This window comes from Austrofundulus limnaeus, unplaced genomic scaffold (assembly GCF_001266775.1).
Source record: "Austrofundulus limnaeus strain Quisiro unplaced genomic scaffold, Austrofundulus_limnaeus-1.0 Scaffold35, whole genome shotgun sequence".
Classification (NCBI taxonomy): domain Eukaryota; kingdom Metazoa; phylum Chordata; class Actinopteri; order Cyprinodontiformes; family Rivulidae; genus Austrofundulus; species Austrofundulus limnaeus.
Window position 1 is genome coordinate 2567734 of NW_013952437.1, and position 13475 is coordinate 2581208.

Below are 13475 nucleotides of genomic sequence, written 5' to 3' on the forward strand. Positions count from 1 at the left end.
TGTATGGGTGTGTGTGTGTGTGTGTGTGTGTGTGTGTGTATAAAATTCTAATTGTATCTGTGCTCCTGTCCCTGTGGAGCACGCTGGTCTCTGAGACACACAACAGGCTCACCTAACCCCGACGGGCTGTTTTTGTAAAGTGCTCTATTGATCGACCTCAACAGGAAGTGTCAGTCAGGGAGACAGCGTGTTAGACAATAATCCCACAAGTATGACCTGACCCGTCATGACACCGCCTTCCACGGCGCCACCACTCGGCTCCATTTTGGCACAAGTTGCTAAGCAACAGGCTGCAGGATTGTCTTTGACTCCAGCATGAGGAAAAGCTCAACGCAAATGACAGTGACAAACATGGAGGGCCACGGAGGTGACAAGGTGTCCCATCGCGGAAAAATACACCTCTTCCTCTGTCTAACCTCGTCACAAACGCCACAGTGCCCCCCCGCCCCTCCATTGTTCCTTCCTGTCTCCAGCAGGAGCCTCGCAGTCACAACATGTGTAAGAGTTTTCGTTGCGGTGTACTTTGGGTTTTGAGCTGACAGATCACAGACAGGATCAATGTTTTAACTTGTTTTTTTTGGCACACGCGTTTGTTTACAGTCTTTTCCATGTTTGTGGTGATGCCTCAAGAGACAGTACAGCACCAAAGAAGCCTTTTTTTTTCTTGTTAACTTAATTAAGTTGTCAGAGAGAACCTTGTTACTCTGGTGGCTGTAGATAGACTTGGATGTTACATTTTAGCTTTGATTCATGTTATAAAATAGAACAGATGGTTGTGTTAATTTAACCAGAAGTAGAACCACCTGATAAAAAATGTTTAATTACTGAGTTAAATGGACAGGTAGTCTTTCACAAAAATGACCATGAGAAAGAAAAACATGCAGATATTGAACTAAGATTTTGTGTGGTGGTAGCTGAGAGTCAATCACAACAAATACTTCTACAGATCATATGAATTCATGTAAGATTTTGTACAACACATATGKTGAGCGTGACATGTTGCAATACTGAGATAAAAATGTTGTTTTCAAGGTTTGACCCAAACTGCTCATTTCTCACTATAAATTTATTTTTTAATCAGTCAGCAGCACTGGTTCTTCAGCACACAGGAGATGTTTTGGTGTCCTCCATCCATCCATCCATCCATCCATCCATCCATCCATCCATCCATCACCGCTTATCAGTATCCGGGTCATGGAGGCAACAGGTCTAGGAGAGAAACCCAAACATCCCTCTCCTCATTGACACTTTACAGCTCGTCCATCCCAGGCCAGAGGGGATTCATAAACCCTCCAGTGAGTCCTGGGTCTTCCTCGGGGCCTCTGACCAGTGGGGCATGCCCAAAACATCTCTAAAGGTTGGAATCCTAATCAGACGGCTAAACCACGCCATCTGACGGTCGATGCAGAGGAGCAGAGGCTCTATTCCGAGCCCCCCCACCCCCCACCCTGGATGACAGAGCTCCTCAAACTAATTCTACAGCTGACTACAGCTGAGCCCGGCCACCCTATGGAGGAAGCTCATTTCAGACACTTGTATCCTGGATGTCATTCCTTTGGTCATGATTCAGGCCATAAAATCAAGAGCTTTGCCTTTTGACTCAGCTCTTTCTTCATCACGACCGACCAAAGCAACGTCCTCATTACTGAGGACAAGGCCTCATTTCATTGATCCATTTCCCACTTCACCCTACCATTACTCTTGAAACAACACACCTAGGGGTTGGATTTATAAAGCTTGCATACACACAAAATGAGCCCAGAAACTTGCGTACGCCACTTTTCACGCCAAGGTTGTGATTTATAAAATCCAAACTTGACTTCACTTCATAATTAGACTTCGATTTTAGATAGACTGTAGCTTTCTTAACAGTATAATTTATGCTTCTGTTGCTGAGCCATAGGGATCTTTGAACTAAAAAACTTAAATCTTAAATAAAAGTTCACACATCTCCATTCATCTCCTTCCTCCACACGGCCCTGACCCACAGACCCCTCCCCATCAAGAGACATTTCAGTGAAGCATGACAACAAAAAGCTCGGTTATAGTCGAGCTTTGGGTGCGCGCCCTCGCCAGCGTGGATGTGTTATAAAAGATTCACTTTTTAATGTCCGTATTTCTCACGTGCATGCGGGATGGGGGTGGGGGTGAGGAGATGGTCAGCCGCAGATAACAGTAGGCAGGAGGGGGACGACGGGGGAGAAGAGTGGTGAACTTAACTCTGACATATATAATTTTATTTATTGTTTTTATCGTCCTGCAGGCTCTGAGAGAAAATTAATTTGAAGCTGAGTTTTTAAAACAAATCATTAGTTTGCTCTAAACGTCTGTAAACCTGCAAAATGAGGGAAAATCTGCATCATTTACAGACATTCTGTTCACGTGAACAGCTTGTCAGTCAGCACCTGTCGTCCTCCAGATGCACGACGGAGCGTGTCTGAGCCAATCGGCTTTTTTGACATTGATCAGCTGACTGATTTAAAAACATCTTAACATTCATGAGGTACTTTGCATTGACTGTTTATGGATGAATGTGGGCGTGTAGAGGGCAGAACCTGAGGCAGGACCTTGTGCGCAAACTCTGAGGTGAAGCTGTGATCTATAAAAGAAAGGTGCGCAGAAACGTGCGTACGCACGGTTTTATAAATCTGAATTTATTTTGGCGTACGCCATTTTTGCCTTTTGGCCGTACGTTCACTTTTAGTATGGTTTCCACGCAATCCTTTATAAATCTGACCCCAGATACTTAAACATTTCCACTTCAGGCAGAGACTCCGCTCCCGGCCCGGAGGAGGCACTGCACCCTTTTCGAGCCGAGAAACATTGGCCTCAGACTTAGAGGAAGTGACTGTCATCCCAGCTGTGAACCACCCTAATGCACGTTGAAGGTCTTGGTCTGAACACACTAACAGAACCACATCATCCGCATAAAGCATAAATGAGACTCTGTGGTTCCGAACCAGACACCCTACTCGTCTCAGCTGAGCCTTTATATCCTGTCCATAAACACTACAAACAGGATCGGAGACAAAGGACAACCCTGGAGGGGACCAATCACATGGAGAACGAGCTCAACTTTGTGCCAAGAATGCAGACTAAGCCTCTTGTTTTGGTGTCTTGACATCTTAATAAAATGGACTTTAACCTAAATTTTGAAATTTTATTTTGACTTGTTTCACAATAATTACCACCACTTTCAGACTTGATCAGACTTTAAGATCACCAGCTAGTGAACATAATGAATGGTTTCTAAGATGACGATTAAAAACAGTGATACATACACAACTTGAAGCTTCTTTTATGTGTGTTTGTTTAGCGTGAGCTTGTTGATTTGATCTGCCGGCTTGGCCTGACCTCAAACAGCCACTCAGTTTGAGCTGGACAAAGACCGAAGCTGAAAATGGGGTCAGGTCTAATCAACATTGCTGTCATGATTATGTCCACTTCACTCCAACCTGTAACCAGGCAACAGGCAGCGCTGCCTCAAGACCGATGTGACAGTCGCAGGTAGACTGAAAGTGTGAGAGGTGGACAGAAAGCCTGGCTGGGTGAGAGGGTGAAGAGAGTGAAGAGCTTCATTTTTTCCCCCAGCCTGACCTTCTGTAGATTGTTTTGTACAATGTGTGTGTCATCACTTAGAGATAAAAACAGGTCAGGATAATGCTTTTTATTCCGTTAAACAATTATGTTTTTAAACCACGGACAGAAGGGAGCACATAAAATTTACAGAGGAAAAACCTGCAGAAAAAAGGTTCTTTTTATTTTGTACTGTATTTACAGTAATGTGCAGAAAAAACCATTAAACCAAAGAGTTAAAAAAGAGATTACTTCCTTTTAACCTCATATTTTCAGCCAGACAAATAAATAAAAGCACATTTAATACACACAATTCAAATTCTGACTAAGTTCAAATTCAGGACAAAAAAGACGGCGCTGCTGCTAAAAACACTGGCGTCGCAACGACAAGTTAAAGTTCACTCATTTGTTTTTGTACTTTTACTCTCCTGTTGGCCCTGATGTTTGGATTAATTTGTCTTTTCAGACTAATTGCACAACAGATACTCATCAGACACTAATCAGGACAACGACAACAAACTGACATTTTCGTAAATCAGTGAAGAAGTTGAAACGTCTCGCAGGATGCCAAATAATTCTGAGATCTTGTCGTTAAGAGTGTAATCTGCGTAGATTAATTGCTTTTATTAAAGTCAAACTTTATCAGGCCCTAACTATGCACAGCTTTATGACATTTTAATAAACAAACTCAGAATTGGTTTTTAACATGTCTCAGCAAACATATTTATAAAGTATTACAAGACAACACCAAAGCAAATCTTTTAATTGTCATTTTTGGTCTTAAAGATGTCATGAAAATAGACTATTGTTAGAAAAAAAGGGCAAAAGGAAAATAAACAGACTCTTACCATGGTCTTCTTCGGACATCATACAGGTCGATCTTGTTGGGTGCCCTCCATGGAGTGGCTGAAGAGACCAAAAAAAAAAGTTACAGCCCATCAGATTAGATCGAAGTAATCCTAATTTCATTCTGTTCGTTGAGTTGTGAGTACAGAAAACTGATAAGAGAATGCAGCTGAGGACCCCGGGGGTCAATTTAGACTTTATCTTGGTGTGAGGCTGAAGACAGGCCGTTGACAAGGTGGCCTGCAGCCTACCTGGGTAGTACCGCGTCACTCCCGTGGCACTGCCGAACACCTGCCAGCGCAGAGAACTGTCCTCCCGCCGGTTTTCAATGAAGACCCTCTCCAGTGCTTGGGTCCAGTTTAATTCGTTTAGGATAACAGGAGCTGCAAGGAAAAATAAAAAAAAGTGCAAAGATGCTTAGGTACATTTTCTTTTGCATTTTGCATACTGTGCAAAATTATTAAGAAACCCCTAATTTCTTGATATTTTGTTTTTAAAGGGGCGATATTATGTGCTTTCCAAGCCTATATTTCAATTTTATACTAAAATAAAGTAACTATGTTATACAGTATTTGTTAAAATTCCTAAAACAATTTACTTCCCATCATGACAGTTTCTAAACGCCTTGAAATAGGTCTCTGTCTCTTTACAAAAATCCAACCACTTCGGTCACGCCCATTTCAGCACGTAGCGGAGCGGGGGGGGGGGGGGGGCGACGACGACTCTGCCATGAGGAGGTTCGGCTTAAAGACACAACCCATGGGCGTTTCTGGTCCCAAAAGCCGTTTCTGGTCCCCACCTGTCGTTTTGCTCCTTAGCATGGCTGCCTAAAAACGCTGCAGGATTTCTCAAACATGCAYGAATGAGTCAAAGCAAGGCTTTGGACATGTTCTTTTATGAAAGTACAACATTATAACATGATATAAAACTCAAAAAAGTTGATTTTACATGTTATTGCCCCTTTAAGTGCTTGTGACAGAAAAAGTGAAAGAAAACATCTTCACATATAAAAAAATGATTCCAGACCTTTTTGCTCTTGAGCTAAAAGTACAAAATAAAAAGCTATTAAAAAAAAGTTTACTTGATAGCAAAATGTAAGCAAGCTAAAAGTTGACTTTCTGCGCTGAACAACCTTGTGGGCTCCGGCAGAAGCAAGTTAAGCACATCAGGATGGATGTATGCAGGCAGCTCGGCCGGCGGTGGCCGTCTGAGCGTGGCATTAGTCTAATCTGTGTGATCTCTGCGGAGCGCGCCGAAGAGATCACCTTGAAAGAGGGTCATACGGTGTGTCACTCGCAGCATGTGGAGGAAGAGGCTGAATTTTTGATAGCAGACTCAAATAACCTTCTTCTGCAAACCTCCCGGAGCAGGTGCGTGTCGGAGGATTTGTGGGCGCTTGGTAAAATAGGCGAAAGCTCTGCTTGTGCATACACAAACACGAGCCTTTAAGGTCATATAAATCTCACATGTCAGAGGGAAGGAGACTTATAGYGGTGTAATGAAGCATTATTTGTCATCTGCTCTGGAATAAATGGAATAATAGGCAGCAGGTGGTGAACAGCACAGCACGAACATGCATCTCTGCTTTTTGTGTCACTCTCTTGTCAAATGTATTTGTGCATTCGTTATTTTTCTTTCACTTCTTGTCTGAAGCATTCTTTTTTTATTCATATGAATTATTTCAATGTGACACATAGGGAAAAAATGCTTTCATTCTGTGTTTAATAGCTATGCTGAAGTCAGAAGATGGGGAGCGCAATCAGAGGTTTAATAGCCACCTGATTAAAGAGGAAACAAAAAAAAGCGCTGAGCTGCAGAGAACTTCACTCGCTCCTCTGATTTAAGTAGTCAACCAACCAAAGCCAGATAAGCCTCTGCACAGACGAGTCCAGCGTTTCTAAACCTGCCCCTCATTTATTCACAATTTAATATAGAAGAGAAAAATTACAATTACACACGAGACCTTAAAATCACAACAATAATTGTTCCATCATGCCAAAGCTATTACAAAATTGCAGCTCAAACCAGCTCAACTAAATTAGTATTACTCCCTTTCACCCAGCAAAAGCTAATGAATGCAAAAAAAGAAGGAAAAAATAACCCCCACAACAAACACACAGCTCAAACAGCAGCAGTATAAACAGTGTCTGGAGGACAGACGTATGTGAGAGCCAAATTGCTGCCATCACCAAGGGGAGCTCCTTYGCATGTTTTTCCTCAAATTTCATAGACATAAACACAAAGGAGGGACGGAGGAGGATTGAGGCAGTCCTACAAGTGAGTGTAAACGTAAAAAATCCATCTGGGGAGAGGGAGGTGATTGATGGAAAGAAACACAGAAATTAACACGAGTGAGTGGCTGCTTCACAGCCAGGGAAAAAGGCAATTTCTTGCTCATGGGGGCAGAAGAAAGAAAAACAGACCCCCCCTCCCCCCAMMCCCCCCCCCACTGCCACACACACAAAACTACACTGTAAAATAAAACAGTTTGCACAATTTAATTTTTTTAGGGTAAAAGGCATATTTTTCTTTTTTTTTAATATTTTATTTCCAAACTGACATCTTCCTTGTTTTACAAGTTGTTAATCACAGTTTAATTTGGGTCAGAAGAAAACCTGCGCCTTAACCACCATTATAAAACACTGCAAAAACCATTTAACAAGTCTTACACTCTTATATCCAGCCAAAAAGTATTTTTGATTTTGTTTTGGGACTGAATGTGTTCGATTATTAATCTTGTTGGGCCTGAAAATTTGTCCTTATTTCAAKAAGTTTTACCAAGAACAATTGTCTTAATGTTCAGGCAGATTGTTGCACTTCATTTGATACAATTCAGACTACAATCTAGTATTTTGAACTTATTTTTAGATGACTAGTCTTTACAGTGAACATTCTTCTTTCAATATTTTCCTAAACCAATCAGCTGCTCTATTGTGTTTCTATTTAATTTCTAAAGTTTGCACTATAAAACTCATTGCATAAGAAAAGAATAAAGCCAAATATCCAGACTCCAAAGAGAACAGGGTTTCAACTATGAAAGAGACGTTCGTGAGGCCTAAAGTGTATGAAATTTTTCAAACTTCTTGTGCTCACGCCTGTGACTCTAAAGCATTTGAGTGAAACCAGTGGCTACGATTTACTGACGCTAGTGTGGAGATTATCAGGGACCCAAATCACACATTTCAATTTCATCTGGGCTGTGCAATACTCTATGAGTAAAGAGCAGATCTGATTATTGTGTAAAAAAAACCTGTATTATCCTTTAAGCATAAGCTATCAGAGTAGGCTGCTGCAGAAGTAGCCAATATGCACTGAAGTCCTAGGTGCTCTTATCTGGAGAGTCTGCTATGATAGCTTTCCCAGGCAGGCCAAGGGCAAAGAGACATCCTGCACCATCTTAGCAATCATAACAGAAAAGTATTGTCAGAACTGTGGCTAAGATGCTTTTTGACTTTTGATACCATAGATCAGGAGATTTTATTACTAAATTTTAGTTCTATAGAGCCCAGCCTAATCATGCTGTGTATTGCACACAGTTAGCTTAGCCTCAGCACACATTTGGTAACGTAGATGGTATCCTCAGGTGAAGACTACAYGAGACCACTAGTTTGAGCTAGAGCTGGGCGGTATGACCCAAATTTTATATCACGGTATTTTCAACAATTACACCGGTTTCACGGTATTTGACTGAATTTTTTTCCTCACAGCTCAGCTGATAATAAAATGTACAAACTTTGTTTATTGACTTTTTTCTTTTACTGTATCTCTGTATCACTGTTTCCCTCCCCTTGTACGTCTTTTCTTTTTTACCTGGTTGTAGACAGTAATCATGCATTTAGGTCAGATCGTGAAAGGTTGAGAAAAATCCTTATYTGGTCTATCATTACGYGTTAATAAAACTTAAAAGAACGACTCATCTTGGACATCAGTCAACTCAGCTACACTACAAAACTACTTCCCCTGGGCTTTTCACAATAGAAGCACGCTAGCGTCTCCATGCAGTAACGTCTCCATTATAACGTAGCGGGTTAAATCTAACTGTGCACGTTACTGAAGAGTTGTTTACACATCCAGCGATGGTGAAAACGGGATTTTTTTTTACTTCAGACCATATTAGTGGCTGAAACACACCACCCTGCTGCAAGTTGTTCCAACAATAACGTTAGCATGCTAATGCGCTTAGCGGTGCTACGAGGAAACGTGTCCCCAGGGAAACAGTTCACTGGCGGCCATGACGAAACGTTCCGCACGTGTTCAGGCAATTTACACCGGTATTCAGAAAAGTCATATCATAACAAAATAAAAACTGGTTTTCGGTACAAAACGGTATACCGCCCAGCACTAGTTTGAGCCCAAACTGAGCCTCACAGGAAAGCCTCTAAGACCTGAATGTTGATGAACCAGGCCAAGCCCTCAGAGCATGACATCAGGACCTTACACTTTAAACCTTCATCACACTTCATTTATGAACTTAAATGTAATCAAATTTATGACGTTTACCTGTTCAGATCTTACAGAGGTTGACATTTTTAATATGTTTAGAAAGAGTGACCTTTAAATAATAAGTATTTCGGCCAAGTGAGGTCAGTTTTTGAAATCCTAGTTGACAGTTTGCTTTTAAAAAAAATAGGCTTGATTGTATTTGAAAAACCGTTTCCACCTCTGCATCCAGGAAAAAAAAGAAAAGAAAAAATGTGCAACGCTCATTTCTCCGCGTCTTCATTCCCACCTTAGTGTTGATGAATTTCGAAACACAGCCCGTGTATATTTACGCTCCCAGCCAAAACTAAAGCAGTCATATGTGAGCTGCCTGCACTGTCAGGGCAGATCTGCCAATAAACACCCACATCCACAAACACACACACAAACAAACACATATCTGCAGGTGATCTGCGCAGGAAAAACCGGCACATCAGAGATAAGAGAACACAGCAAACTAATTCTCTTTGATTTATTCAGTTAGGATATGCGGCGACTTCTCTGGACAGTTGATAAAAAGACAAATTTCCCCTGAGGGGGAGTGATGTGCTCACACATTCTGACAGGGCCTGGGAGCGCTGGCTTGGCCTCATCTTTCACCTGAAATGCGCGTCTCTCTGATATCTTTAAAAGGTAATTCATCAGTGTGCCGCTCCCCTGACGTTTAAAGCACCCTTGGCTTTGCCCCTTTATGGAGCAAGACTGCACACCGAGTAGGGAAACAATTATGAGTCGGATTTATGGAGCGTCGCTGTGTGAAATCATTTCCTCGATCATCCCACCCTCGATCCTGCACCCCTAAACCCAACACTGAATACACGAGCCTACGTTCTTCGCACTGACGTACCTGGGATTATGACCCACTCAACCAACGTGCCCCTCGTGCCCCAAATTAATCCAACATTATAAAAAACAAGTACATGATTTTATTGCACACACAGAGCAGAAAATAACATGATAATATGCTATGATTGAACACAAGTGGTCCTTTAGTGATGGGACTGGAGCTAAACCTGTTAGCTGAATCCCTCTGAAGATTCATGACCATTAACGCTGCAGCCGCTGTGTAGCATTTCCATATGACATCTTCTGTTTAACATAAGTTGCTGGTGTTGAGTTTTAATTTGACACAAAGGCATAACTAATTGGGATTCTATTGGCTTGCAAAGATAAACAGATTTTTTAAGCTGACAAAAAAAAGATGTGAACAAACCAACCCTGGCAGAGGGCGGGGGTAGAAACTATTTTGCTAATGGGTGTGATTTAATAAAGGAGCTGCTTCTAATACAAAATAAAAATCGGAAGCGGGAACAATCGTTTAGAAATGACTTTCCTTCATGTGGATATTTAGGAAGACGATGGTCGCTCACGTTTTGGCTTTAATGGACCAGGCTGTAAACAGCTAGAGAGTCAAATCAGTTCAAATTACAAAAGTTGTTTCCGTCGACTCTAATGTGGGTTGGGTTTTCTTTGAAAATGTCTAAGTTCATCTTTAGCAATAATAAACTGAGTTCCCATCTCAGAAAGTTTATAATAAATGAGAATAATAAACATAAAACTTCCTCTAATGCACAAAAAAGTTTACAGTTTTACTTAGTTAACTGATTTTAAATTCAAAATGTATTGTTTCACTTACCTCATGGTATTTAATCATGCCACCTTTTTAAACTGTTTCAGATGTTAACTTCAGCTGTGTTTTCTTCGCTTCAAATGTAAGTAGTGAAAGTGAGCAGAATTTTGTTTGTGGCGCTCACCGCTTTGCAAAGCAGCGCAGCATTGTGTGTTTTCAGCAACAGAGTTTAAGCGTCGCTGCATATTTTTGAAGACCTCACCGACTCAGAGGAAAACCAAACAAGCGGCCCGACACACCAGCAGCTTCCTCCACAGTTCAAACCCATGGCGCAACCAGAACATCCGATTCCTCCGCATGTATCACCTCGCCTCTCCTCCCCTCTGTAGTGTCAACACAATTTAATCTCCATCTCTCCCTTCCGATGGCCTGTTTCCTCCCTGTCTCCTCGTCTGCTTCGCTTCAGGCCTGACTCTGAGCGTGGCTGAGTGGTAAAGAGCCTGAACCTCAAAACTTCCATCCGACAGAGGAAATGGTAGAAACAGGAACTGGCAACGTTTTACACATTAAAACAGGCAAAACCTTATTACTTTACTAGTTTTGTAGTAAGAAAAAAAAGGAAACACAAGTCTTAAATGGATTAGTTCAATCAAAAAAAATTATAAAAATTTACATAGCTGTTGTAGCAGTAGAATTATGATTTACAAATAGAAAAAATAAGCCAGTACAGCTAGAATATAATTTAAGGAGATGCATGACCACATTACACTTTTTTAAACTACTTAAAGGGGTTGAGTGGGTATTACACAAAATTGATTTTGAGCTTTATTTCATGTTATTATGTCAATCCCTCATCAAAAACACATCCAGAGTGTTGCTTTGACTCAATCAAGCATGTTCAAGAAATCCGTGAACCTCATGGTAGCCATTCAGAGCTGCCTAAACACTTGTTTGTACAAAGCTCCACCCATTTACACAAAGCTCCTCCCTAATGCTCAGTCTCCAGCTGAGCTCTAGAACTGAACCATATGCCTGGAAATTACATAATACTCATGTTAAAGATTAAATATGTGGCACAGTTGGTAGAGATGAACATCCATAGAGAATATGCATATTTTGTATTTCAAAATATCCATGTCAAAATGTCCATCTGGTTGCTGCTGCCAACGGTTTCTGTTAAAATATTGTTTAAAGAGTGCAATTCCCATTGAGGACCAGTGTTTTTCTGATCCTTTCAGACTCTGTCGAATTATCAGACTTTCTCCAAAAATGTTGCTTTTGTCTCCCCGTTTTCAAACAGAATCGGAGCGAGGACAGAGCTCTCACCATACCTCCTGAGTGCTCCTCCAAATACTTTTTCCAAATAAAAAAAGAAGAAGTAAATAAACACACGGAATGTAATTTGTGAGCCTGGTGGTGAGTGAAGATGAGTTTGCTGTGCTGACTGTTCTAATTAGTGTGTGGGTAAATGATAGTGCCCCTTCACTGGGCACACACTATAGAGTTGGGAAGGGTGCGGGGCACAGAGAGAAAAATGGAGCCTGTAAGTCCAGAATGGAGAAAAAAATTTAGAAAAAAAAAATGCAACCCGAATGTATTTATACAGCCTTTCTTCTCTCTTGGTTTAACTTTAAATCCCCTTTCCCCACCACATTTTTTCTATTTCCACAAATCACTTTTGCTTCCCCCCCTTTTAAATCTGGTTTGATGTTAAGAAGGGCTGAGTTGATCTCCCACACGGTGTGAATTGGTTGACAGGGTTGCTTCCTCTGCTGGAGGGAAATGTGTGAAATGAATACAGACTACATGTGAACAAATGCACACAAACAGCTAAATGTTAGGTGGTGGTAAACAAAGCAACACTTCACATTTAGCTGAGTCAAATCTCAGACGACTCTTTTTACTACTTTGGGGTTATGAATGAACTTTAGTTTTATGTAAAGAAACCCGAGCTGCCATCCAAAGTTGAGGTTCTCCTTCCACTTGCCGACAAAGTAAATCATTTTAAACAAGGTGAGAAAACTCAAAAGGCTGTTTGAATCAAGAAAAATTCCTGACAGATGGAAATCTTTTTCCTTCTTTTCAAATCTGATACTGCACAGCACTGTGTTGGTTCTTTATCTGCTGTATCTGTTGCACTCAGTTTCTGCAAACATTACACAAACTCTTAGCATTTTTCCCCCAGAGATGAACTAAATCTTTTTGCTTTCAACTTCCAAGTTAGAAAGCGGCCACCAAGCAGATCGTACTGCAGCAACATAAGAGCTGCCTTTCAAAAAGCAGAGTCAAAGCTTTTTGTCGAGGCACTGAATTTAGGATTTGTCCTGTCTCTTGTTATATAGCCAAACTGTTCATATTTAAAAGTACTAACTTACCATTCTCCAAAAGCCTAATATTGACCCCAAATGACCCTTATTRTTTTTGGCAGATGCAGTAAAGTCCCTGTTCAGTTTGACACGTATGCGGGCATATCTAGAAACATCTTATTGCTGGGTCCAAAAATAGAGAAATTAAACACATTTTCTGAAATGTCAAGTCCTGTAATGTATACGTAATGTTCAAGTTTTGTTCTCATTTTGTATGTTTGGTTTGTATTGGGTTGAAGAGTGGGGAAAGTTACAATGTACTGTACCACAACAAATTAATTGCTTGTTATGTAGTGGAATAACTGTATTGTTATTCATGTGACATTTTGTTCTCGTAACCTTGCTATTGCTTGTAAGTTGTCTTTACTTGTGGAAATAAAAATGCATGCTATTTTTATAAACCAGATTTTAGGAGACTTTTTCACAAGATTAAAACACTCTGAGTGAAATATGCATCATTGTCACTTGGCAATGTAAATGCAGAAAGGTATTAAAGGGGCAATATCATGTAAAATCAACTTTTTTGAGTTTTATATCATGTTATAATGTTACACTCTCATAAAAAACATGCCCAAAGCCTTGCTCTGACTCATTCATGCATGTTTGAGAAATCCTGCAGCGTTTTTAGGCAGCCATGC

At 40.8% G+C, this 13475-nt stretch overlaps 1 protein-coding gene across 5 annotated transcripts in view; it reads right to left on the reverse strand.

Annotated features, from left to right (window-relative positions):
• The window catches only part of cacna2d2a (calcium channel, voltage-dependent, alpha 2/delta subunit 2a), a gene marked incomplete at its 3' end in the record, with an annotated part of 182855 nt that overhangs the window by 40267 nt on the left and 129113 nt on the right, over positions 1-13475 (reverse strand). For all 5 annotated transcript variants that reach the window (XM_014006325.1, XM_014006323.1, XM_014006322.1 and 2 more), the window contains 2 exon segments: positions 4425-4482; positions 4674-4805. In XM_014006325.1, the coding sequence (XP_013861779.1) occupies positions 4425-4482; positions 4674-4805 (190 nt within the window).